The sequence below is a fragment of the Lepidochelys kempii genome, chromosome 18, assembly GCF_965140285.1.
Source record: "Lepidochelys kempii isolate rLepKem1 chromosome 18, rLepKem1.hap1, whole genome shotgun sequence".
In the NCBI taxonomy this organism is placed as follows: domain Eukaryota; kingdom Metazoa; phylum Chordata; order Testudines; family Cheloniidae; genus Lepidochelys; species Lepidochelys kempii.
The window spans coordinates 23,542,561-23,569,822 of NC_136397.1; the positions used below are offsets into that span (position 1 = coordinate 23,542,561).

Consider the following 27,262-nt stretch of genomic DNA (forward strand, 5'->3'; position numbering starts at 1 on the left):
AGTACCTTGAAAAGCTACAGGAGTGTTTACAAGATGATACTGTTTTTCGTATAGAAATGATCCAATTTAATAAAAGACATGAAATTAGTATCCATAGGGGGATAGTTAAGTCACTGCAAACTCCAGGACTAAAGATCAGAAAGTTGGGATGCCACTAACTTCTAAATAAGCAATTAGGTTGAGATCATCAGTACACTGGAATTAACCAGAGATTTAAAAAAGTATCTTTCCATGGCATCCTCTTCCTATGGCTCACAGTACAATGGAGACATTTACTCAGAGCACATCACCCTCAGGATAACTAGGACAGAGTGAGCCCAGCTATACATGGGTCAGTGTGGGATTTGAAAAAGAAACTGAAACTGAAGTTTTTAATAGATGTTTACTATAAAACACAAAGGTACATAATGGAAGTATAAAAAGTAAGCGGTTGGCAGGTAAGCACTACACAATTTGCACCGGATGATAAATGCTCTTCCTCACAGTTCTGTGGGACCTTTGCTGGTTCCAAGAATGTGCCAAGTTCTCTGGGAAGCTCCCTGGCCCCTTATTATGAAACAAACCCTGTAATTCATTCTCTCAGAAGGCTTTAAATGGAGATTATCTACTGTGTTCTCTTCTCTTGAGGTGCTTCTTCATTTTCAACTTCCCAGCTCCCGAAATGTCATAATTGTATTCAGATGTCACATAGGGGATCTCCCCTTCAGTTCCCTGCTGAAACACACAAAGACAAACTGAAAGACACTGCCAGTCTGAACATTACTTTGTTCTGTTTCATTTATGCAGACTGACAGAATTTAGCGGTTTACCACTGGGCAGCTCTGAGAATCATGTACTGCAACACACAAGATTTTAAAAAGTAAGTTTAAAATTGAAAATAAAAATCGCCACTTAATAAGTTTGTTAATATATATAGAGAGAGCATTTAACCGGCTTATGTACTGAATACAAAACGTTCCTATCTTGGAGCCTTAACCACCAGTTAATACACATAAGCCTCCCAGCTCACGCATGCCTTATAATACAGCTGATTTAATACAAGAAATAGATCTAATACCTTCTAATTAAAATACACGTCACCCTGCTGTGTAGGTAGAAGCTGTCTGAAGATCTTCATAAGTCACCCTTACCTGGTTTGTAAAGACACAATCTGGAATGGTGATATTTCCCAGCAGCAGACAGTTTACAAGTCTTAAGTTTTCTGCAGGTACTGGAGTCAGAATATGGTAAAGCTTCCTCTCCATGTCAATCCCTCGGATAATTCCTTTAAAATATATTTACAGTTCAGTCTTAAATCCTCTGAACTATGGAAGGATGCACAATCACTGCATAGTTGAAATTCTTTGAATGGGCTAGTTATTTCTTAAAGTAGTGTTTTAGGTTTAAGCAGGAATCATGCCCTAGACAGAGGCTGAAATATGATTTTCTTGCTACTCTTGTGATTTGTCTCCCCTACCCTCCATCCCCTTTTGGTCATGAAAAACCCAAATACCCCAGATGTCAACTCCAGGATAGTTTTTTCCAGGAGCAGCAACAGAACCTTCAGATTTTCAAGTAAAATTGCTGTGTGTTTTCAAAACAGATGTACAACACACATTAATGCAATGTAAAGTTGTATAGCTAAAAGTCATTAGAGGCAATGCAAATATTTAGATTCAAAACGGCAACATCTCCTGCTATGGTTTGTGATAAAATGGTATTTGTCATTAAACGTACATTAAAATAGAACTTTTTTAAAGAGAGAACAAAGGATACGTGCACAATACAGTCAAGTAAAATTTGCAGGGGAACACCACTCTTTGCACTTCTGGACTGATTTTCCCTGTGCGACTTTAACATGGCTTCAACTGTTTAGGGAACTCCCCCCAACACACACTCCTTGTTTGTGGCTATGCTCCTGCAGAGCTCCAGGGAACCCTGAATGCTCAAGACATAGAAAGCACCTGAGAATTGTTGCATCAAAACCAGACTTTTTTCAAATTAAGTAGAGATGAGTGCTTAGTGAGGATTAGGCCCAAGGTAAGATTCAGACTTCAGGCGACTTTTGCTGTAGCCCTGTTCAGAGAAGTGTACTTATTTCTCCCCCCTACAATAAGAATATTTTACCCCCAATCCACACAGGTTGAGACATCCAAATGGATTTTGAGCACAACTTCCTGAAGTTGATCTTAAACATCTGAACCCAAAGGAAAATAATGTATCAAGTTATGAATAAATACAAAGACTACAATGGAAACTGTTTTGCGATCTTAACTAATCACTAATTTAAGACAGAGGGCTCACAAGCAAAGGTTATAATGGAAAACAAAACCTGTAGAGAAGAAGCAGATGTTTATTCTTTTACTCTACTCCTATTTTTCAAGTTACCTTTAAAAGAGTGATTAAAAATGGTGACTCCTTTATGCTGCAGTTTCAACATATGATCAGACGGGGCAATTTAGTTTACGCAATGCTAAAGTCTTCCCAGGATTCACTCACCGAAGCCCAAGCAATCACAGACTGGTGTCTGTGTAAGCAAGACTGGCCCATCAGTCTGACATCTGACCTCATCCAATATCCTGCAGAGACCGACCCAGCTGGCATTTACTGAATACATGATGTGTGTAGGAGCAACATCAGTGTGAATAACCCTGAGCGCAACAGCATTGAAAGGTACCTACAAAATAAGCCCCAGATCATTAGTTCAACTTGAATTTAGTTCTGAATTGCAATAGACACATACTTTTAGTTATTTCTATCATCACTATATACAGTGTTGTTGTAGCCATCGCTGTACACAAATTGAAATCTGCTGTACGCTGTGTGCCTACCTACATTAGTGACAACACAATACTGTAATCACAAACGTCTGACCAAGAGACATGTAAAATCTTTGCTATATACATTTCAGGGAGTGCTGGCATAAATGTTAACCTGATAGAGATGTTTTACAAGTGGGTTACTACTGCTCCTAGCATTCGGACAGGGTCTTTTTGTTGACAGTTCCGTAAAACATTTAGAATATAGTAATTTAGATTACTAACAATCAGCTTTCTGAATCCAGTCATCAAAATGGCATCTTCAATTCTTTCACAAATGGTTAAGTTACCTGATAGGGAACCAAACTATGTAAAGGAAGTACTGATTTTGTTTCCAGAGGCTGCAGCTGGCCAAGGTAACCTAACATTGCCACATCCCGGAGGATACTGCTGTGGACCCGTCTAGAAAAATAAGCAAACAAATCATGCAGAGATGAAAAACAATCATGTTCTAATTCAAACATAAGCACTTACTCAGACATTTCAGAATTTGCAGTGTGATATTTTTATATTCACTGTTTTAGAAGGTTTATTTTAAAATTTCTGTTGTTCAGACCTATTTAGAGCTATGTTTTATTAACCTTGTGGTTCTGAGATTCCACAGTTCAGTTGCAGGATGATATTATAAGGCTGCTTGCTTTAGGCAGCAGTCACTTTTTAGATTCTGGCTCTCTTCTCCAGTGCTGATAGCCAGGAGAATTTTCCATTCGCCAATTGTGACAAAGGAGAAGAAATGATGGTCTGAGCCAGTGACCCAAGTCACTCTTTATTAAACAGTTCTTTAGTGAAGGTTTCTGGGTGAAGTCAAACACCCATGCATATCCCCCAATATCAGAGAAATGGAAAGCAAGTGACAGGATGAGAGCCAAGGAGAGACAGTTGCTGACGCACGCAATCTTTAGATAAATATTGGTTACTAAGTTTGCCCTTAAACCATCGTAGCTAAAAGGCATATTGAAAAGCTTTAGGGTTTCTTCCTGTCCACAGCTCTACATACTCCTGGAGAAATTATGCGCTACTGCATATGTGCATAATTAATAAGCTGCACATACTTTTATTTTTTGTGCAGAAAAAAGCTTCTGCCAAAATGTTGCTTCAGTTCCGCCTTTTGCCCATCAGAAGGCGCTGCGGCGCAAGAACAGCAACAGCTCCCAGCAGAAAATAACTTCTGCAGTTCTGCCTTTTGCCCACCAGAGAGCCCTGTGGTGAAAGAACACAGCAGCAGCTCCTAGCCAGATGGGGAAGAGAAAGAGCCTGCCTTCGTCGCAGCACCTGTCAGGACAGGTCAGGAGACAGGGCCTATGGGGAAACCGACAGCATGGGGCTGCTGGGGGGGTCAGACAGGGCCAAAAAACATTTCCTGACTCTTTTTTGTCGTCTGTAGTTAGACATACTTGCTGACAGGTATTTTGAAATAATGACCAAAAATAATTGAAACTGGTGTGATTATATTGTGTTATTTTGACAAATAAAACATGCAGAATTTTAAAATATTGTGCGAAGAATTTTTAATTTTTTGGCATAGAATTCCCTCAGAAATATTTACTATATCAAGATTAGGGACACTGTTCCCTCTAATTTTTCCCACACATGTGCGGAATTAATTTTATTACGAGCACCAAATATGGAGGTGATGTGTGATACATCACCTCTATATTGGTGCACATAAGAAAATTCATGTGGTGGGGTGGGGCTGAGGGGTTCAAAGTGTGGGAGGGGGCTCAGGGCTGGGGAAGAGGGTTGGGGTGCATGGGTGCAGGCTCTGGGGTGGAACTGGAGATGGAGAGGCTCAGGACTGAGGCAGAGAGTTGGGGTGTGGGCTCTGGGGTTGGGCTGAGGGGTTAAGGGTGCAGGCTGCCCCAGGGCTACAGCAGGGAGAGAAGACTCCCCCCAGCTCTCTCCCGGCAACAGCACCTGGGCTGTGGTGTGGGCCGGGGGAAAAGGCACCCTTCCCTGTTGCGGCAGCTCTGGTGCTGAGTTGGGGCACCCCTCCTCAGCAGACGGTTGGCCCTCCCCTGACCAGGTGGGTTCCCTGAGTGCCCACGTGGCACTTAATAGTCTGTTATGCGGCCACACAGCTTACAGGAAACTTAGTCCTGCATGGCTATTAAATAGTTTCAGCAAAGCAAAAGGCTTTACTTTGCCATAAGTGCAGTTCTCTGTTAAATCACTAGTGAAGTTTGTTCCAGAAACGTACACAAGGCTACCATTGCACTATCAGTCTTGCACTTCTCTCATGAACTGATAAGCAGAACAGGATGAAATATTTCAAAACAAGTTTTTCATCCAAAAATGGCTTTTGAAATTGACTTTTTGCAAAAAAAAAAAATTAGCAGTACTGTCAATGTTTTAATTTTTCATGAAAAATGTAGTTTGATATTTTTCAAAATCAAACGATCAAAATTATTAAATAAAAACTGGTAGTTATTCCAAGGTTTTAAATACCATTTTTTGAAAAAACTATTAGAATGTCCATTTAATGGATTTTAAAACCAAAAGAGACCATTATGATAATCTAATCTAACCTGCATAAAATATGCCACAGAACCATGCCAAGTAAATTCTGCATGACAGCCACAACTTCTGTTTAAGCTATGGATACTTAAGAGATTCTAGTCTTGATTTAAAGATGTCAAGTGTTGACAAATCCATCACATCCCTAGGTAAGTTGTTAGAATTGCTAATTATTCTCACTGTTAAAAATGTGGTTTGTTGTCTGAATTTCTCTAATGTCCATTTCCAACCACTGGATCTTGTTATGCCTTTTTCCACTAGATTACAGAGCCATCTACTATCAAATCTCTTCTCCATGTAGCTACTTGTAGGTGCTTCGACACTACGATGACTGTGCCATACAAGTACCTGAACAGATGCAAGTGTGGCTCTGCGAAAATAACATCAGATAGAGAGCTCTGCATTGTGCATTTACTTTCAAAATTTAGTGACTATGAATGACATGCTGAAATGCAGACAAACTGCTGGAAACACATACTTCATGGCAGGAGCAGTCGCTTTTGTACTTACGCTTCACCAGCATTCCCTGCTCCAGGAAATTTTGGTTGTACGCACAGCAATTTATGCCCTGTAGTCGATGTTTGAAAGTCGCTTTCTCCTTCATACTGCTTCCAATCCTCCATTCCACTCACGTCCATGCTCTTACACTTGCCCTGTAGTTTGCCTTTTGTATGTAGGCCAGCAGCAAGATTAATATATTCTGGGGTAAAGCGAGGCATAAAGTCTTCCACACTGATCTGAACAATGTGACTGGGTGACAGCAGTCGAATGATATCAATCAGAAGCAGCAATCCAACACCTTTGGGAATGGGGGGGGGGGGAGAGAAAACACAGTTTGCACAATGTAGTGCAGTCACACCAGGTAAGCATCTTGCAGAGCTGAACCTTGGTTATTAGAGACTCAGGAATGTCTCTCAATGGTTGTTAGAGACTTAAAATAAACTCACACAGAATTAGAGTCATATTTCCCAGTCTCAGAATAGCTACAAAATGTGCATTATGGCAAGTATACTGTTAAGATATAGTATTAATCTTCTAATGCATCTCCAAAGACTAGATGTACGCTGGCTTACCTTTCACCCATCCCATTGTATTGATGACCAAAGGCACTTCTTTCTTGTAGGAGTTAAACACATACTTTACTGTGTCAATATATCTTTCGGTATCCTGATCACAACTAGCTTCTCCATAATACACCATTTTACGTGGCATTCGCTGATGAGTGAATGGTGGCCCTGAAAAAAGACACACCGAAGATTAACAGTAAATACTTGGGAGATTCAGTAATTCAAAGAAAGCGGCCATAAAGAGTTAGCAAAACCCCCAAAACTCCTGAAGCACACATGCTCAATCCTTTTCTATACTGATGGAAGTTATTCTTCCAGTTGTTTCATCTTTTTTGGAAAGACTTGTGCTTTAAGATTTTCTCCACTTGCTCCAATGAACCTGCCTCTGCCCTGCAGATCATTTCCTTTCAACTCTGAGTATACAGTCAAAGACAGTCAGTCTGGACGTCTGGGTATCAGAAACCTGATAAATCCACTAATGTGGTATGGAACTATACAATTCTTAAACGTACGAGTTTATAAATTAATTTAGATTAACTACTATTCTAGAAGACAATCTGAGCAGGGTAGCAGTTTTTGGTCAGGAAGTAAAAAAGGAACCCTAAATTGGAATGACAAAAGGACTGTGTGCATTACAATTTAGTAGTGTAAACACATTCGTTTTTTTCCTCCATGATGACAGAGCAGCCCAAGGTAAGCAGCTGATCCAAATAGTAGACCACATCATTTGGTGCCTGGGAACCAAAGCTCTTTGGAGACATCCAAGGCCATACCTATTAGCAGGTTTTCAAAACTTACAACAATATTCTTCCCTCTTTTTCCCACCCCAAGCTTAACAACTTTACAATTTAAAACCAGGGTGAGATGTTGAAACTTTTTTTTTTAAAGCACAAACCCCAGAAAGTTCTAAAACATGTACTTCTTTGACCCACACCACTATCTGCATATCTCAAAAACATTAATAAACTTATCCTAAAGTTTCAGTGAGGTATGCAAGTATTATTCCCACTTTCACAGATGGAGAACTGAAACAGAGATTAAATGATTTGCCCAAGGTGTCACATGAAGTCTGTGGCAGAGAAGGAAAACTAACTCAGGTCTGCTATATCCCAGACCAACAGCATATAGAAAAGATCACCCTCTCCACCCACTTCCATAAAATATGTAAAAACCAACACGGGAGAATAACTTGCCTGGTAGTTCTGATTTCCTAGAGATAGCACCTTGGAGGATTTCACTCCCGGGTCTTAGCTCCTTACCACAAGATTGGCAGGCCTCCTTCACTTATAATGTTTTTTGAACTGTGAGTAGAGGTAATATGGTTCTGTTAAGACACAGGAGTGAGAATCCTGCATAGTACCTTTAGAGAATAAAAATATATATATTATATATATATATTTTTCTGGTGATAAGAATATAGCAAAATACATACCAAGACATGGCTCTGACACATTAATTAAGGAGACACAGCCAGGTGGTGTAAACTCTGTCTGTCCCAGATCACATTCCAAATATTCAACACAAGGAAGGCTACAATAAAAGAATAACGATATTTTAAGAGGCACTGCATATTAGCATCTGTGTAAATAAAACAGGACAGCATTTTACTTAGAATATATCAGGAAAAGAATCCAACTCTGACAGCTTTAAACACAATTTTGAAAATCTCAGACACTGAATAAGATCACTAGCTTTCTGCCTCCTCCCTCTATTTGACAGATTGTAATGATCAGGCAAGGACAAACTATAACTAGGACTCCATGTGCATCACGGAGGTCTCAGATTCCATTACTTTGTGCAACCTCCTTGACTTCTGCAGCGTCCAGGGCCAGCTCCTCAGGTGGCCTTGGGGACAGCCACACCAGCCGCTGCTCGGGCAGCTCCTGGCAGCTGTCCCCGGGCAGCTGGCTGGAGCAGCTGCCATCTGCTGGTCCTGGGCACTCCTGGACAATTCCCCCACCTTCACTCCCCCCAAGCAGCCGCCCCCGAAGTTTTAGTCACAGGTATAAGTCATGGACAGATTACAGGCTGTGAATTTTCGTTGACTGCCTGTGACCTGTCTATGACTTTTACTAAAACTACCTGTGACTACTTGTGTAGCTTTAACTATAACCAACTACAACACCAGGCAGCATGCATGGTCTGGACCAGCGACAGCCCAATACCATTCCAGTCTTGAGCAGAGAGACTGCCAATCAATGCCAAATTGCACAAGTGGTACAGACAGATGGCGACTGCCAATTACATCAAGCAAAAATTGTAATTTTCAAAAATATCCAAATTTCCAGTAATTATTTACAAATAATCCCATCAATTTTTTCTTGCCCAGATCATAGAAGATTTGAAAATTTGAGTCTTATAGGATAAAAAACTCACTGATTCAGCAACAGGTTAATGAGATATCTGTTAAATGTTGATTTTCCAATACTTTTTGGGCCACACACCAGAATGACAGGACAACCATCATCTTCCTCTGGAAAAATAAACATACCCTGATATGGACCATTACTACAAATTAATCTCATGCATCCTACTCCACAAAAGTTTACAAAAATTTAATCTCAGGAGCTGAGCATTTTCATTGAAAGAGCAGTTTACATAACATGGGCTTATATTTGCACTTGGGAACCGAACAAGATAACTGTGTTTAAAGGTGAAGAGGGTATTGACATATATAAACACAAAATAAAAAGCTTTCTAAGAGGGCGGACTCCAACACAAAACCAAAACCTTGCAAAATTCTACTTGCCTATGGGAAATTATTGGGGGGTGGGGGAAACTGATACCCGCCCAACCCCCACTAAAATCATCATAAAGGCACATTAGTCTTGGTGGCAGATCAGCAAGGCAGCAATAAGCCTTATGGGCGAGATAAACACTCCCTCCTGCCCTCTAAGTACATCAAAATGGGGTAACTCACACTCAGTTTGGTTCAGAAACTCCCCCAAGACTTGAAATTTGACCCAAGCTTTTCACTGTTGTCAGGGCATGGTTTCACAAGCATGAACTTAGGAAAAAAACTCTGAGAAAGGAGCTTTTGCTCCTGTTATATCTCTGCAAAACTTAACATATTCAGTTCCATCAATTTAAGATACTCACCACAACACGCTTGTATTAACTCTTCAATTGCCGAAACTGAACTCTCTGAAAAAATCAGGCCGCTTTCAGGATCACGTTTTCCAATACCAGTAGAAGCTAGAGCTGCATCTTCTGGTGTGAAGCAAGGACCCCTTTGTCTCTAGAGATCAGCAAGCATATAGCAGAGAAAGGTTTTAGCAAATTCATACATAACAATACAAAATAACCCCAGAATAACTCCTACTGTCTTATAGCCTGGACAGTGGTACCAGGACAGAAGGATTTAGTCACACTATCTTCTCTGTTCTCGTTCTACAGAAGTCTTAAGTCCAAGTGAGAGGAAGAAAGTGATAGGAACAAGGTCTTATCTTCATTGACATTCTACTTACTACAGCAAATGGCACCTTATAAATACCACAGACAGATATGTCTAAAATGGGAAGAATGATAACTCCTTTATAAAGCACTTGGAGCTCTACTGAAAAACTCTGTAAGAGCTAGGTATTATTATATACAGGTCTACAGCGCTCAGACCATTATAAACCATGGGAAACCAGCCTTATAATTCAAAGGCATGGGAGCACACCTGAAAGTCACATGACAGATATAGGATGATGACATGATTGGAACATGAAACAAGGTGCTCTGGAAACAATAATGGGGCTGGGCCAGTCAAGTGGAGCTGCCACCAACTGCAGACAGAACAGGAAACACTAGAGGGCTGGGGAGTGTGGGGAGAAAAGTATGGGAAGACAGTAGCAAGAAAGTGACTGGAACAAAGGACTAAGAAGGATAAGTAGTAAAAGAGGAAGTGAAGTTCCGGCAAAGGATAGATCCATGTGTCATATATATAAAAGAATGAATTACAACTTATGTACACGGTTATAATTCCATCACTGATTCAGCAACAGGTTAATGAAATATCTGTTAAATGTTGACTTGAATGACTACATACATGATTCAAGCTTTGGTCTTATGGTAAATATCCAGAATACTTCTATGGAACGGTACCCCCTTAATTCACAATTCCTGGAAATTAGTCTGAATTTTACAAACATAACACATGCTTTTTTTTCCTGACCCATATACTTATTGCTCAATATACCACTGATCTTCTCCTGAAGCCATGCACATTTTTCTTCCTCATAAAACAATTCCCACAGGGTAAGCTTGAACAAATGCAAGATTTCCATTAAGTAACCAAGTGGAAGACGCATTTCACCTTTACTCTGAAGATATGGGAGAACTCTGGGTGATTAAGAATGAATCTTGTAACCGAGGTATCCAGACCATCCAACAGCACCACGGAACACAAAGGGGCAAAATTTTTCATCAGTTTAATTCTAGCAGCTGCAAGATGACAACAGTTAGTCTTAAAACACTATATTTCACACAAATTAGAGTCAAGACCAAAACTGATACAATGGACAAATAATTTTTACATTATCTGACCTTCATAATACCTGTGAGGTAGGTATCTCCCCATTTGACAAATGTGAAAAGAGAAGCAAACATCTTATGTGATTTGCCAAAGAAGTCAGTGATGTGCAGAACTAGAACTCATGAGTTCCTATTTTCCAGTCCTGTACTTTAAAAAACAAACTACAGAGCTCCATGGAAAATGAGAAAGTATATTCGTATCCTAAAGTAAGGCAATAAACAACACTCAGTCATTTTCATTGCCATAAAAAAGTGATAAAGACGATCTTGAGAGTTTGCCAATTACTACGTGTACAACTATAGACCAAATATTTGTGTGTGTGAATTTACTGTGGGACAGATGATGGCTGGACAGCCCTAAAAACTGTAGTACCCACTGGACAGATACAGCATGAAACACATCTCTCCCCTCAGTCCAGGTGATCATAATAGCTCACCTAGTCTGACCTCTTATGTAAAACAGGCCCTAGAATTTCAAACAGTGATTCCTGCTTTTAGCTCAACTTGTGGTTGAATAAAGCACATCTTTTAGAAAATCATCCAGTCTTGATTTAAGGACTGCCAGCAATGGAAAATTTACGACAGCATTTGATAATCTCTACCAATAGTTAACTACCCTCACTGTTAAAAATTTGACTCTAATGGGAAGTTATTCTGCTTTGCCTCTACAGAAAACAGCCAGAAAAGGCATCAACAGCAATAGTGACGATGAGGACATGTCACTAGACTGGGACCACCCTAACTCAGTTCACAGAAGCCACTGAATAATGTCAGGTGAAGATGACTTCTGATCACAACTCTAGTCTACATTCAGAATGGTGACAGAGAGATAAAAGGCTTATCTCACTACAAGGTCTCTGAGATTCTTCAGTCTGCCCCAAAGCAATTGGTAACAGGTAGCCCTACATGTAACCAGCCCTAATAGTATGGCTCTTCAGCCCCCCAAATAGCAGACTCCTCACCAAAGCACACTGCTCAGCCCATGCTTACCACGTGGCACATGATGGGCTCTGAGCATCGCCCTGGCTGATATCCTCATCTCCTTTTTCGATTTCTCCAGCGTCTCGTAGATCACTGCTTCGATGGTCAGGGCAGAGTGGGTCTGAGGGGAGAAGAGGTCGTAGGGAGGCTGCTCCTGAGTGATAGTAAATCCAAACACTCGGACTGCACCATAGAGGCAGGTCAGGCGGCATTTCCCAGTGAAGGTCAGCTTCTGCAGTGGGGAAACAGGAGACGAGATACTGACCAGGCTTGAAGACAGGGCGGTGCTAGACAGACAAGGGAGAGACAGCCCCTGCCCTGGCTGTTCACACACAAGAGGCGCTGAGTTTCCCACCCCGCCCAGGAGCTGCCCCCCACCCACCCCATCCCTGCTCCCGCACTGGGCTAGGGCCCAAAGCCACTGCACATCTTCATCCCCCCCAACTATTCCCAGCTACCCCACCAACAGCCCTCCCGCCCAACAGCCGCCCCCCAGCACCCAACGGCCGCCCCCGTCCCCTCCAACGGCTGCCCCCTCCATCCCCCCTCGTCCCCCCCCGCGCCAGCCCTCCCTTCCCCTCCAACGCCTGCTCCCCCCAACGGCGGCCCCCTCCATCTCCCCCATCGCCCCCCCGTCCCCCCCAACGGCTGCCCCCTCCGTCCCCCCCAACGGCCCCCCCTCCATCCCCTCCAACGGCTGCCCCCTCCATCGCCCCCAACGCCCCCCCGTCCCCTCCAACGGCTGCCCCCTCCATCCCCCCTCGTCCCCCCCCGCGCCAGCCCTCCCTTCCCCTCCAACGCCTGCTCCCCCCCAACGGCTGCCCCCTCCGTCCCCCCCAACGGCTGCCCCCTCCGTCCCCTCCAACGGCTGCCCCCTCCGTCCCCCCCAACGGCCCCCCCTCCATCCCCTCCAACGGCTGCCCCCTCCATCGCCCCCAACGCCCCCCCGTCCCCTCCAACGGCTGCCCCCTCCGTCCCCCCCAACGGCTGCCCCCTCCGTCCCCTCCAACGGCTGCCCCCTCCATCGCCCCCATCGCCCCCCCGTCCTCCCCAACGGCTGCCCCCTCCGTCCCCCCCAACGCCCCCCCATCCCCTCCAACGGCGGCCCCCTCCATCGCCCCTCGTCCCCCCCCAACACCTGCCCCCCCCAGCGGCCGCCCCCCCGCACCTGGGCGCGCGGCAGGAGCAGCACCGCGGCGCCCTCTGCGGCCTGCACCGCGGCGAGGCTGCGCGCTGCCGGGGCCGCCTCCCCGCCGCCCGCCGGGCCCGGCGCCTGCAGCAGCCCCGCGCGCACGAAGGAGGCGGCGTATTCCCGCCACGCGTCCCGGCCGGGCCGCTCCCGCCACTTCCGGGCCGCGGGGCCCGAGCCCGGGCCTCCCTGCCGGCGGCCGCGGCCCAGGCGCTTGCGCGGAGGCTGCGCCCGGCGGGCCGCGGGGAAGCGGCGGAGAGCGGGCGGCCGGGGCATGGCGGCCTCCACAGCAACTCTCGCGAGAGTCGCCCCAGCCGGCGAGAATCGCGCGAGACCCGACTCAAGCGCCCCCCCGCGGGGTCAGAGGGGGCGTCCAGGCGGCGGCGGCGGGGCCGCGACACGGTGCCCCTCCCCCCCTCCGCGCGCGGGGCCGGGACCCGGGACCCGGGGCCCCTCCCCCCCGCCACACGGGGCCCCCGGCCCCTCCCCCTCCGCGACACGGTGCCCCCGGCCCCTCCCCCCCGCCGGGCCGCCACACGGGGCCCCCAGCCCCTCCCCCCCCGCGACACGGGGCCCCCGGCCCCTCCCCCCCCGCCACACGGGGCCCCCGGCCCCTCCCCCTCCGCGACACGGGGCCCCCGGCCCCTCCCCCCCGCCGGGCCGCCACACGGGGCCCCCGGCCCCTCCCCCCCCGCGACACGGGGCCCCCGGCCCCTCCCCCCCCGCCACACGGGGCCCCCGGCCCCTCCCCCCCCGCCACACGGGGCCCCCGGCCCCTCCCCCCCCGCCACACGGGGCCCCCGGCCCCTCCCCCCCGCCGGGCCGCCACACGGGGCCCCCGGCCCCTCCCCCCCGCCACACGGGGCCCCCGGCCCCTCCCCCCCGCCGGGCCGCCACACGGGGCCCCCGGCCCCTCCACCCCGCCACACGGGGCCCCCGGCCCCTCCCCCCCCGCCGGGCCGCGACACGGGGCCCCCGGCCCCTCCCCCCCGCCACACGGGGCTCCCGGCCCCTCCCCCCCGCCACACGGGGCCCCCGGCCCCTCCACCCCGCCACACGGGGCCCCCGCCACACGGGGCCCCCGGCCCCTCCCCACCCCGCGACACGGGGCCCCCGGCCCCTCCCCCCCGCCACACGGGGCCCCCGGCCCCTCCCCCCCGCCGGGCCGCCACACGGCCCCCCCCCCCCACGGCCCAGACCCCGTACACCCCTTCCCTGGCCCGGGGCACTAGGCGTGTGTTTGTGCCGAGGCTACTCCTTGACCCAGGGAGATGGAGCCGCAGGATGGGCTCTTGCATCCCCACTAGGGCAGAGGCCAAGGCTGGGCCCAGCAAGGCAAGGCCCCCTGCAGCCCCACTGAACTCCACTCCCTCCTGCTCTGCGCCGGGGCTTCTCCACCTGTGTTCCTTTGCGCACCTCTAACAAGTCCCAAGTGGCGGTGCAGACGGCTGTTGGCTGTATCTGTCCTTGAGTCCTGGTCAGCGAGGTTTCAGTCTCAGCCTTGTGCGGACCCCTTAGACGTAGTCCACGGACCAGAGACTGAGAACCACGGCTCTGTACAAAGCCGGAGCGAGGGAAGGACACCACTGTGACATGAAGCGCTCTCTGGACTCTTCCCTGCACCTGCTTATTAGTGCGCAAAGTCTCCAGCCCAGGGACGGTCGGTACTGATGTGTCTTGTATGTTGTAGGCACCAAAAAAAAAGAAAAGGCCCAGCTGCACGCTTTCCCCTCCTCAGCCTGCACTCCCCATTATCTGCTCTTCCTCAGAGTCCACCCCAAAAGGGGAGCTCATCCATAAGCATCTGTTAGACCTGTCATAAACCCCAAAGCTTATGGTCAATGAGCAGCACTTATTTGTCAAGTGCCGGCAGTGAATGTGTCCCCTTCCCCAGCAAGCTTACTGTCTCGAGCAGTGGTTCTCAAACCTTTTTTTTTCCTCCACAGACTACTTGAAAATTGCTGAGAGTCTCAGCGAACCACTTAATGATCTTTCCAAATGTTGTTTGTACCGTTAGCTAACTATGGTAAAGCGCTTTGGATAAAAGTGCTACATTAAAAAAACCCCTTAATAATTAAAGTTTTTTGTTCAACAAATAAAAGCACACAACTCAACTTTCTAATGCAATGGATGTGCCCTCTCTCCCCCGCTGCAGCAGCCCCTGCGCAGGGGTTGGGAAGGAGGGGGTCACTCCCTCTCTCCCCCGCCGCAGCAGCCCCTGAACTGGGGCTGGGAAGGAGGGGGGGTCTCTCCCTAGCAGCTGCAGCCCTGGAGCTGGAGAAAGTCTCCTCTTTCTCTGGCCGCTGCAGCCCTGCACCTCCCAAATTCCCCCCACCCCCACTTCTCACCCCACTGCCCTCTCCCACCTACCCGCCATTTCCCCCAAGGCCACCACCTCACCTTACATGTGCGCCTTCTCCAGGGTCCAGGCACCTAATTAGTGGAGCCATGCCTGCATAGTTCCACTAATTAGGTGGGTGGCCCTTCATTCTCTTGTGTGCAGCTGCCCAGGCGTGCACCTTAGAGGGAATGATCTGCAGACCACCTGAATGGAGCTCGCGGACCACTGGTAGTCCGCAGACCACAGTTTGAGAACCTCTGATCTAGAGAATACACATACCATTTAGAGGAGGACACACAATGGTAATTTATCTTTTATTACCTTTGTGAGCCTCACTGAAGAAGTAGTTCATTAGCAGAGATTCTGATGTACATCACATACTGGCTTTCTTCTCTTTCCCCTCTCTATTACATGCAGAACATAGTGCAACATATATAGTAGTTATATAAGAACACTCCTAAATGCCCATAACAAAAGCCCCACACAGCCCACTCTACTTCCTAAAACACTCCAACATCAGCTTGTTGAATGAAGCTATAAAATAACTGCTCAGTTTAACGTGAGAGGGAGGTGGTAGAGAACAACTCTAGAGAGAGTATCCTCCACGAAATTCATGACCTAGTTAATTCATGCCATTTCCACTGACCACAGGGTCTGGGCTCACCTGCAGAATATTACAATAGATAAATCCCTGCTTGGTTTGTTATTTTTACCTCAAAGCAAAACTTCCTCCCTTCCTGGGAAAGTGTGAAGTCCTAGTTCCTGGGTACATGTTGTATCAGGGGCATTTGCGTATGTGTAAGCTGTCTATGTAAATAGTCCAAGGTACTTCAGGATCTGAGATCCTAACATTGTCTGAGAGGCAGTAAGTGTTGTGTCCATTATACGCTTCCCGGCCCCTTCTCCAGAGAGCTCTGTGCCAACAGCATGATGCTTTCTCCTCCATTCATTTTATATTTGTATCTCTTGGCTCCATGTTATTGGGCTTTCATATGCCAGAACACGGGGCCTTCTTCTGACTTCAGGATGGATGGAGATTACACGATTGCAGGATTTTTCCGACTGCATAGCTACTCAACAACAGTGAAATCTAGACCGGAAGTTGACATATGTGACAGGTAAGTGAGAAGGGTAGGGCTTGGCGCTGCAACAAATACTATGTATCAGTACCTAGATACTACAGTTAGTATGTCCAAGCAGGGGGTATGCTGTAATCACTGCTTAACATGCTGTCCAGTATTATCTCATTGCTTCCTTGTACTTGCGGTCTGTCTGCTAGATCCACCTGTTGCCTCTCATCTTAGCCTTAGATTTTAAATTCTTGGAGCAGGGCCCGTTCTGTATTTGTACAGCAGCTAGTACAGTGGGGCTCCTGCAACCTAATACAATCACAGTGACCAGAGCTTTAGAAATGTGTTTCGCCTAGATTAGACAGACACAAAGAAGAAAATCATATTTAGCAGGAATAGAAACAGGAGGGGAAATGAGCAGGAAAAAGAAGTGGAACAAGAAGTAGGAAAGCAGATATTGGACAAAGAGACCCACTGCAAATAGACAGGAAGCTGCAACAGAGAAGACCCATGGTGGGCTGGGAGTTGGGGCATGCAAGGCTCACCTCTCATTAATAAAATGACAATAGTCCAAAATATCGGAGCTTAGCTGGTGCAACTGCGGCCATTACTGAAGAAAATCTCTGCTACAGCCAATATCCACTTTGTGCCATCAGAGATCTGGGGAGATGCAGGTGGTTTCTCCTCCTCTTGTGCCACCTGAGCAGGAGAAAGGGAGTAGAACAGGGCAGTGAATCTGCCCCATAGGATATTGCATAAAGAGTTGCTGATTAGGAGAGGGGCAGTGGGGATTTGAACTAATAGGTAAGATCTGATGTGTGTTGTGTAACAATAAATAGCGGCAAACTCAGTGTAAACGTACAAAAAGAAAGATGTTTGTGCTGCTGGTCTCCTCATGAATCCCCTGTGAGCAATGGTACATGTAGCAGAGGGGGGCACAGACAGGTGAAGTGATTTGTCTGAGGTCACCTAGTGTGTCAGCATTAGAACTCCAGGCTGCCTGGCTCTTGGACCACATTGTTGTTATGCCAGGCATTGCCCAGGGTGCATCTCCAAGATTCAGTGAAGCCTTCACATCTCTCTCTTGCCTCTGCAATAACACTTGTGTTTCTGCAGAGCAGCCTCTGTTTACAGCCATGGCTACCACCTGTTCCAAGCCATGAGACTCGCCATCGAGAAGATAAACAACTCCAGCAGTCTCCTCCCCAATGTCACTTTGGGCTACGAGATCTACAACACATGCTCAGAATCTGCCAACATGTATGCAACCCTGAGTATCCTTGCCCAGAGCAGGCAGCACCATGTGGAAGTGCTCAGCACCTTCACACACTACCAGCCCAAGGCTGTGGCTTTGATAGGACCAGACAGCAGCCACTTTACCCTCACCACTGCAGCTATCCTGAGCATCCTCCTTGTGCCAGAGGTAATCAGTAGCTTGTCTGGAGCAACGCCAAATATACCGTAAGCGATACGTTATCTGTGGCAGGGTCAAACACAGGAGCTGATTAGGGTAATACTGATTAATCAGAAGAAGGACAGGAAGTGGGCTTGTGGTTTGGAGTGGAGGTGGCTGGAGGATCAGTGCTCCAAGCAGGTGTTGCGACCCCTATGGTCCTTTGTGGCATGTGGGACTCAGTCTCGGTGTGACTCCAGAAGAGGTTAGGCTCATTCCTAGCGCTGAAAACGACATGCAGCCATGCTGCTTACTTGGTTGTTTTTTGAATGTGTGTTGCTGCGGCTACCACTTCCACATGCCCTCCAAATACCAATCCCCTCACGCCCACAAGAGTCACTGCTGACGCTGGTTCCTCCTGCCGGTATCGTTGCTCGGTGCCAATCGCCCCCCTGCTCCTCGGGTAATCACTGCTCAGCACTGACCTCCCGGCGGTACCAGTGCCCATCCCCCTCTGCGCAGTTTCCCAGCTGGAGACACATCCTTTCCCTGATTCCCTTTTGCAGATTAGTTACGAAGCCTCCAACGAGTTGCTGAGCCTGAAGAGCACCTACCCCTCGTTCCTGCGCACCATCCCCAGCGACAGGCTGCAGGTCGAGGCACTAGTGCTGTTGCTGCAGGAGTTCAGGTGGAACTGGATTGCGGTGGTGGGCAGTGATGATGCCTATGGCAGGAACGGGATAAAGACCCTGAAAGAAGTGGTGGCTAAGCATGACATCTGTGCCGCCTACCAAGGAATCATCCCTATGAAGGGGGGTGCCAACAGCCCAGAGCTGAAGGAGATGCTTAGAGTCCTTGTGGAGACCGGTGTCAATGTCACCGTCGTCTTCTCCAATGTGGACAGTGCTACAGACTTCTTTGACATGGTGGTTCAGGAGAACGTGACGGAGAAGGTGTGGCTGGGCACTGAGGCCTGGTCTCTAGCCTCAGAAGTCTGGAGCATCCCCGGCATCCACAGAATTGGCACGGTGATTGGGTTGTCAGTCAAGCAGGCAAAGCTTCCAGGATTGGAGGAATTTGAATCTGCCCATGTGAATTCAGAGAAAAGTAATGTAGCCATGTGTGCCCCTGATTTGGGTGCTGAAGGGAGCAGTGGTGGGAGCAGCAGCAATGAGAGTACCAGCCAAGGCTGCAATCAGATCTGCACAAGGTGCCACTCACTCACTTCAGCGCCCCAGGCGTTTGACATTTGGGCTGCCTTTAATGTATATTCGGCGGTGTTTGCTGTGGCCCGTGGCCTGCACAACTTGCTGGGTTGCTGCTCGGGAGCGTGCAGCAAGGACAAAGTCTATCCCTGGCAGGTGAGTGGGTCACTGGGAAAGGCTCCCTGCTCTCTTGTAGACTCTTGTGAGAGTCTCCTTGTGTGAAGCTGCATGGGGGCAGCCCAGAGCTCAGGGCAGGTTTGACTATGATGTAATGAGAGGCAGGGGACTGGAAGTAGAAAGGAGCAGAAGTATAAGCATCTAGCAGGATGAGCAGGTGTCCAGCAGCTCCAAGATCTACCTGTGAGCTGCATGCTGTCAGAGCACCGATAAGGTTTCAAGGCTGGTGAATTGAGTCCCAGAACAGGCCAGCACGGCTCTGCCAATGGGCCTCACCCTGCTCTGGAGAGACCATCCCTAATTAGAAGAGAGGATGGATGGTAGCTGGGGGCCTCGGACACCTGGGTTCAATTCTCTGCTTCCCTATAGACTCCATGTGCCTTTGGGATGCCACTGACAGTAAAATTTTCAATAGCCCCTAAATGACTCAGATGCCTCCATCTCTTGAAAGTCAATGGGACTTAGGCATTTTTGAACAATATACCACTAGTCTCTGTGCTTCCGTTCTCCAGCTGTAACATGGGGATAATAGCACCACCCTGCCTCCGGGTGGTGGGGGAATTCATGAGGAAGAAGAAAGCAGCAAAGACTTGAACCCTCCCACCCCGTTAAGGCCCTAACCTATCCCTGACTGGGGTCTTTGCCCAAGTGGCTGAAGCTGTGTGTGGGAATCTTGGGTCTTTTCTGTCTGTGGCCTTTTTTGTTTTCCAGCTCCTGGAAAAAATCAAGCAGGTGAATTTCACTCTGCAGAATAGCAAGGTGCTTTTTGATGCCAATGGGGATCCCCTGACAGGCTATGACCTCGTCATGTGGAAGTGGACTGGCCTGACCTGGTCTTTTGATGTGATTGGGTCTTTCCTCCAAAAGCCAGACAGACTGAACATCAACCGGGATGGAATCCTGTGGCATACAAAGGATAATCAGGTACCACAGCATCTGAGCTGCATACTGGGAAAGGAGTGGCCTCAGGAGCTTCGGGCAGTAGCACCAAACGGGGATTTTCTTAGCATTACAAACAAAACAAACCTCCCCTTATTCCTGAAACTTGACCCTGCATAAAGCTCTGTGTCCCTGGGGTTGGGGAAACAGAATCCTGCAGGCCGGGAGGGGCCCGCCTCACCACTCCTCCTTCTGCACTGAGTCACATTTTCTGGTCATGGTCAGGTCTGCTGCATCTCCACGGGTCTTTCCCTTAGCAGGGTGAAGCTGGGGCGCCCAGCATCTCAGGGTGCAGGCTCTGCAACCATCAGGGCTGGCAGTACTGGGAACAGAGAGCTGACAAGCTCCTACTTGCATCTTAATTTTCAGAAAAAGCTCTCTCAGGAAGAACAACCCCAGGTATGCCCTTGTGCTGCCCCTGCACACTGCCCCTGCATCCCACCCGCAGTCCTGACCCCTTTCCTGGACATTAAGATGCCTAGAAATATAAGGAACAGCCCTCTGGTGAGCAGCCTGCGCTGGTCCCAGGAACTCAGCTCTGCTCAGTCAGTGCTGTTTCCTAGCGGGCCCTAGCTGTGATGGGGGCTTTCTCTTGGCAGGCCTGACCCTTGCTGTGCTTTCATGTAGGTGCCTATGTCAGCTTGTTCAAAGGTCTGCGTAAAAGGAGAGAAGAGGATGCAGGTGGGGCTTCACCAATGCTGCTTTGACTGTGTGGCCTGCCCCGCAGGAACCTTCCTGAACAGCAGCGGTCAGTAGAACCTGAGGCAGCTCCTCACAGGGGTCACAGCCAGGGCAAGCTGGTTAATCTTGTTCTGCCATTCCTGTGTTCCTATCCTATGCACCTGGCTCCATGCTCCTCTTGGACACGCTTACTCCAGCCCTTCTCTGTGCTCCTTGCTTTCTCCTTCTCCTCCATCCTGGCTGCAGCAGTTTTCTCTTCTCCTTCTCCCATTCCCTTCCCCTTCCCCTTGCGGGGCCTGATGACTAGCGTTTGAGATGCAAATGGCCCAGTGCAGCTTGCGCTCTGACTTCTCCATTTGAATAGCTCTCAGAAGGGCTGCTGTGCTGTGAGTATGTAAATTCCGGGTCTCCCCCGCCCACCACCCAGTGCTGGCTCCAGTGCACTCCTGGCTAGTGCTGGGAAGCTGTGGTTTCAGATGGTTGCCGGGAATCAGATGAACAGGTGAGCTGAAGCTGCCTGACTCCTCTCACTGTGAGCTTTGGGTGGGAGGAGGCAGGTGTGACAGCTGCTGCCTGCCCTGGGAGGAAGAGCCTGCCCACTGTTGTCTTTGTCCTGTTGATGGGGCAGGCAGACAGACAAACCCAGAAAGAATGAGCAGCCCCAGGTGGCAATAAACACCAGGGTGGAATTTGGTTAGTGGCTAGTCGATGGTGCTGGAAGTGATATGAAAATGCTTGGGTGCTGGGGGCCAGGTGGTGCCCTGGGCTGACTGCAGGATTAGCTGATCCCCGCTGTGCCAGCCACAAATGCAAACTTATGGCAAGAGAAAGTCTTCAGCCCCTTCACTCTCACTCAGTAGATGCCAGCAAACTCCACGTTCCACTAGAGCATGAGCTTTGGGCAACCACCAACAGTGAAGAGCCTCAGGAGTAAGTTACTCAGTGGCCTGGCTGGGTGAACAGCCCTGCACCTAACTAGCAGTTGGAGGAGAGAGCAGCTGCTGCAGACATGCCAGCCTTTGTGGGGCTGTTGCATCTGCTGGAGCCCACATCACACGTCCCTGCAGACTAGCTGCATGAGCTGTGTACTTTACCTCAACCAGGACTCCAGCTGGGACCCAGGTGGTCTGTAAGCCTTAGTTCACTCAGCTAAGCCAACAGCAGCTACTGCCCCTGACTAAGCTGGGGGGAGCCGTGCTGAGGGAGGCCACTCTATAGACCAGAGCTCTCCCATTCCAATTCCTTTCCATATCCTGCCACAGTCACCCCAGTGGTCTCATAGGACCATTAATGTCACAGGAATTGCACCCACTCACTCTAGGGCTGAGGCCTTAGGATTTGTCACCTTTTATACTGTCTCATTAAACCTTGTTTGGAGGTGGTGCACATTGATCCCAGGTCATTAAAGACCCTAAGGCACTTTACATAAGGGCTGGGTTGTTATCCCCAGCATCTGTGCTCCACCTCAGAGGTAACTGCATCCCAGTGGTGAGTGATCCCTGTACACAGCTTGTTAAGTGTTTTGGGATCCTTTCAGGCATGAGGTGCTATAAGGTGGCAGATCATTATTACCATAACCAGCATGGTGTGTGAGCAGCATCTCAGCTCTTCCATTCCCTTCCTCTGCAGACCTCTACAATTGCCAGCCCTGTGGTACAGATCAGTGGGCCCCAATGAAGAGTGAAATCTGCTTGAATCGGACCACTGAATTTCTGTCCTGGGCTGACCCCGTCTCCTGGGCCTTGCTGACTGCCATCACCCTTCTGCTGCTGCTGCTGGCAGGGACAACTGCCCTCTTTGCCCAGAACCTCACCACGCCAGTGGTCAAGTCGGCAGGCGGCAGAATGTGCTTCCTCATGCTGGGCGCTCTGATCTGTGCCTGCTGCAGCCTCTACTGCTACTTTGGGGAGCCCACCTGGCACACGTGTCTGCTGAGGCTGCCCATCTTCTCCATTAGCTTCACCATTTGCCTCTCGTGCACTGCAACCCGTGCCTTCCAGATCGTCTGCATCTTCAAACTGGCGTCTAAGTGGCCTGCCTTCTATAGAGCCTGGGTGAAGCACAACGGACCCAACCTGTTCATCGGAGCCTGCACAGCCACCCAGGTGGCGATGTGCCTGGTCTCGCTCAGCATCAATCCCTCAGTGCCCAGGAAGGACTACACGACCTTTGTGACGATGACCATCTTCCAGTGCTCGGAAGATGATGCTGTGTGGGGGCTGCTCTACAACACAATGCTCAGTGTCTGCTGCTTTGTCATCAGCTACATGGGGAAGGACCTGCCTGAGAACTACAATGAGGCCAAGTGCATCACCTGCAGCCTGCTTATCAACTTAGTCAGCTTCATCTGCTATCTCACCACCTACATCTTCTACCATGGCAAGTACCTGGTGGCCATCACTGTGCTGTCCAACCTGTCCACCCTGTCTGGGATCTTTGGAGGCTACTTCCTCCCCAAGGGCTACATCATCCTCTTCCGAGCGGAGCTCAACACCACTGAGCACTTCCAGATGTCTATCCAGAGTTACACCAGGAAGAGCAGCTCAGACTGAGCCCACAGGCGGGGGAGCAGGGAGACTTTGGGATTTACATGGGGTGGGTGGGGGGAGGTCCCTCACAGCTGTTGAATTCTGTGCTCTCAGCATCCCACTGTGGAGGAAGAGGGTGTGACAGAGATCTGTGCAGGGAGCTGCAGGGGGGCTCTAGTGGGAGCTGGGGATGAGATGGGGGGTGCGGAGGGGTGGAGTGAAATGAGCTCAGGCCTGTGACTACCTGCCACCAGTAACTGATCCTGCTGGGCTGCGAGGTGAGAGTAGCTGTGTGGGAGTTGGGATGGAGCGGGTATTGGGCAACATACCCTGCAGGGGGCACATGGGAGCACGCAGGCCACATGGGGTCTGTGCTGTGGGAGGTGGCAGCAAGAAAAGACAGACTCGAGAGCTCCCATGTTTCAGTTAGAACAGGCGTTGACAAAGCTGGGCCTGGGGCCTTGCCTCACTCCCAGCCAGCCTGTGGGGTCAGGGACAACTCATCTGCCATGCTCTTCATCTTCCCTGTGAGTGGAAGGCCGGCCCTGTGACAGAGCCATGTGCAGGGGGCCTGTGCAGGGCACAGTGGTTGTGACCCCAGAGCCTAGTGGGTGAGGGAGTTTAGGGGCAGTGAGGTCAGCCCGGGGCAGTAATGCTTTGCTCTCCCCTTTCGTGGCTCCTTCCCACCTCCAGCCCTCCAAGGGACAGAGCTTCCCAGAGCCGCATCCACACCAGTCCTGCTGCCAGCACCAGGGCTGCACTTCGTAGCAGCACAAGACTGGCTCCATGAGCTAGTGCACATCCTTAGCCAGGCTCCGTGGCTCCAGCATTTCAGGAGCACTAACTCCCACTGTTACACCCTGCATGGAATCCTCATAGCCGCAAGATGGCAGCCCTGCATGCCACCTGCCCAGCTGCAGCGTAAGTTGCAGGTCACAGACCTGGAGACAACAGTAGGTCCCAAGGGGGCCACATCCTCCAAGACAAGACTGCTGTAGGGCATGGGGAATGGAATGGATGGCACAAGTCATTATACTCTATCCTGGCTCTTAAACACCTACCCTCAAGAGACAGATCTGGGCTTCTCTTTTCTCCCTACTAAATGGATGGAATACCTGGTGAGTGGGGCTGGGTGGGGGACGGGATCCCCATGAGCCCAGCACCTCGGAACAGGAGGCTCTTGATGATTTGCTCATGCCCCTGGAACTGAGTGGCCTGATAGTCTCTCAGGCTGGTTACCCAAGAGACGTGAGAACAGCTTCCTGGGAGGCTTGGACCACTGGCTTTGTCAGCTCAAGGTGGAAAAGGAGGGGCTGAGCACACTGGCCAGCCTAGGATAAAAATGCCCCTTTTCTCTCGGGTGCTGATATGGGTAGAGAGGGGGGCTGGGAACATGCTGCTGCTTCTCAGCACCAGGCACCCAGCACCCACGCACAGGCTCATTCCCTCCCACGGGACACTATGGGACACTGAGCAGAGGTAACTTACATAGCGGGCACTCAGATCCAGTCCTCATGCTCTTCTCCCTCAGCATCTGAAGCCATTTCACTGTGCCCTCAGCCCCTCCCTCTCACCTGCCCCAAAAAGTTCTGACCTTAAGTACTATTTTGTCAGATAATTTTTACTGTTAAACTGCCATTAAATATAACACAGGAGAAAAAACACAAATGTCTCTCCAAAAACAGGTGGCAACAGCACCCAAACGGCCAATAACAGTCAATCAAACTTCACTGGAAACTCACTCACTGCTGCATTACAGCCCATAGTTAGCCCCGCTCCTACCCCTGGGGAGTTACAAGAGCCTTTGCCAACAGTGGCATGGTGACTGGCTGCAAGCTGCGATTCCCAGGGTCTGCTGGATTTGCCTAGGGAGGCTGAATGCAGATTTTTGCTCCTCTTTCAGGGTGAGTCACTCAGTTGTCAGTTTCAGCTGAGAGCATCCAGGGGAATAACATCTGCCGCCATGTGTATGAGGTTCCCTTCCAGCCAAGTATGCCAGCAACGACCAAGGGGATGGAGCTGTTCTGCCTGGAGCAGTTTATAGCCTGTCCCTCAATGACAAGGGGCTCTTTCTGCCAGGGCCTCCAAAGCCCCTCTGCGTTCCCTGCGGCTCTGGGACAGGCTCCCACCCTGCACTCAGCAGTTTGCTATTTGTTGCCTCATGCTCCCCGAGTGATGCAAACTGCAGTGCCTCCTGCAAACTCCAGGCCTAACCTCCACTGTGCTGGGAAAGTGCTCCCCTGTGGATGGGCAAGAAGCCAACCGAGCTTTCTGAATGAGATACGCAGGCTGTTTGTCTTCCTTGGATGCCCAGAGCACACTAGTCACCTCCTTGCTCCAAAGAGCTCCTATTCTTAGCTCAGTGACACAATAAGGTCATCACCAAGGTCTGTGGTGGGAGGGAGCCTGAGGAGAGGAAGGACGATGATGCCAATAACACAGTCATGCTGGGATGCAGAAAGATGTGCACACACAAGGAACGGGCTACTGAGGGAATTTGCACAAATATCACATGCTCACCCCCCCATCGCACACTCACCTCCCCCATTTCACACTCTGCTCACTCACATAGGTCAATGGGCTACAGGGTGTCTCTCTGGATTCACGGCCAGGCTTATGGCTTTTTCAGGGAACAGTTTTATTCTTCACTATAAAACCTAGGCCAAACAGCAAAACCCACCAAACCCCCACCCCTAGTTCTGGCCACCAGGGGCTCCTGCTCCCAGAGGCTTTTCCCCTTGGGTCTCTTAACACTTAGAGGGAACAACACAGCCTTCAGCAGAAGCCCATCTCCATCCTTCCCACCTGAGGCAAAGTCTTCACTACCACGTCAGAATAACTTTTTCACATGTAAGTTACACCTAAGCGCCGGTGTGGACGGTCCTATGTCGGCAGGAGAGCATCTCCCAGTGCCTCTCGCAGAGGTGGATTCACTGTGCCGACAGGAGAGCTCTCTCCCATTGGCCTAGAGTGTCTTTGGCAGACGCACGGCTGTGGCTTGGTTGCAGCTGTGCCGATGTAGTGCTTCTAGTGTAGACTAGCCCTGAGTCACCTGGTGGCTTGATAATCCCTTACTCCCTTCCCAGATGGGCCTGATAGTTGAACAGGGCTACTTGGCACAGGTGCCGACTCCGTGGGTGCTCCAGGGCTGGAGCACCCCTTGGGAAAAATTGGTGGGTGTTCTGTACCCACCGGCAGCTCCCTGCCCCGCCCCAGCTCACCTCCGCCTCCGTCTCCTCCCCTGGGCGCGCCGCGTCCCTCTTCTCCCCCCCTCCCTCCCAGCGTTTGCTGCGGCAAAACAGCTGTTTCCTTGTAGAAGTTCCTGCTCCTAGTAAGTGGAATTACTGAGCCCTGAGACTACCAGAGCAGGACAGGCTGCAGATTTTATACAATGGACCAGATTCTGAGACTCCCACTTGTATTAAGTAGCACCTGACTCAGCAAACAGTCCTACTGACTTAGATGGGCCCTGTCATGGAGCGAAGTGCTACTCAACCTGAAATAGGAGAGCAGAATCTGGCCTAATAGCTGCACAGATTTTGGAACAGTACCAAGCTCATCACATGGAAGAATATTTTAATGACAAGTCCTTGTAACATACTTAAAGGCTCCCCATGTCCAGCCCAGAACCCTTGGCAGGAAGCTTTCTGCTCTCCCATAGCTGAAGCTTATTTTATTCCTTGTCTATTAAGCTGTCATTGCTAACTGTAGCTATTGCAAACATTCCTGTGCTGCAGAATGCAAATGGTGGGTTGTTACAATGTTTCATGAGCTGCCAGACTCAATAAAAAGAAATCGCTAATGACAGCCCGTTTAATTACAGATTCTCCTTTTTTAGGTCACAACTGAATATTCACTGAG

At 49.6% G+C, this 27,262-nt stretch overlaps 2 protein-coding genes across 7 annotated transcripts; one reads left to right on the forward strand and one right to left on the reverse strand.

Annotated features, from left to right (window-relative positions):
• Positions 1-368: 368 nt before the first annotated feature.
• NOL9 (nucleolar protein 9) lies at positions 369-13,374 on the reverse strand. 3 transcript variants are annotated; one of them, XM_073316956.1, is made up of 12 exons: positions 13,047-13,358; positions 11,888-12,110; positions 10,680-10,807; positions 9,479-9,617; positions 8,756-8,852; positions 7,812-7,909; positions 6,386-6,547; positions 5,823-6,111; positions 3,089-3,200; positions 2,479-2,656; positions 1,131-1,264; positions 369-711 (listed from the first exon to the last, which is right to left on the reverse strand). In XM_073316956.1, the coding sequence occupies exons 1-12, from the start codon at positions 13,341-13,343 to the stop codon at positions 601-603; spliced, it is 1,968 nt and encodes a 655-aa protein (XP_073173057.1). In that variant the 5' UTR covers positions 13,344-13,358; the 3' UTR covers positions 369-600. The 3 variants fall into 3 exon arrangements, with proteins under 3 accessions (XP_073173057.1, XP_073173056.1, XP_073173058.1); XM_073316955.1 differs by having other exon boundaries at positions 369-714; XM_073316957.2 differs by lacking the exons at positions 369-711; positions 1,131-1,264 and adding an exon at positions 5,493-5,682 and having other exon boundaries at positions 2,599-2,656; positions 13,047-13,374.
• Positions 13,375-14,234: 860 nt separating this feature from the next.
• TAS1R1 (taste 1 receptor member 1) lies at positions 14,235-27,208 on the forward strand. Of its 4 annotated transcripts, none has more exons than XM_073316505.2 (7): positions 14,235-14,731; positions 16,408-16,526; positions 17,595-17,901; positions 18,438-19,232; positions 19,965-20,177; positions 20,820-20,940; positions 22,503-27,208. In XM_073316505.2, the coding sequence occupies exons 2-7, from the start codon at positions 16,435-16,437 to the stop codon at positions 23,423-23,425; spliced, it is 2,451 nt and encodes an 816-aa protein (XP_073172606.2). In that variant the 5' UTR covers positions 14,235-14,731; positions 16,408-16,434; the 3' UTR covers positions 23,426-27,208. The 4 variants fall into 4 exon arrangements, with proteins under 4 accessions (XP_073172606.2, XP_073172605.2, XP_073172604.2 ...); XM_073316504.2 differs by having other exon boundaries at positions 14,235-14,727; XM_073316503.2 differs by having other exon boundaries at positions 14,235-16,526.
• Positions 27,209-27,262: the final 54 nt, after the last annotated feature.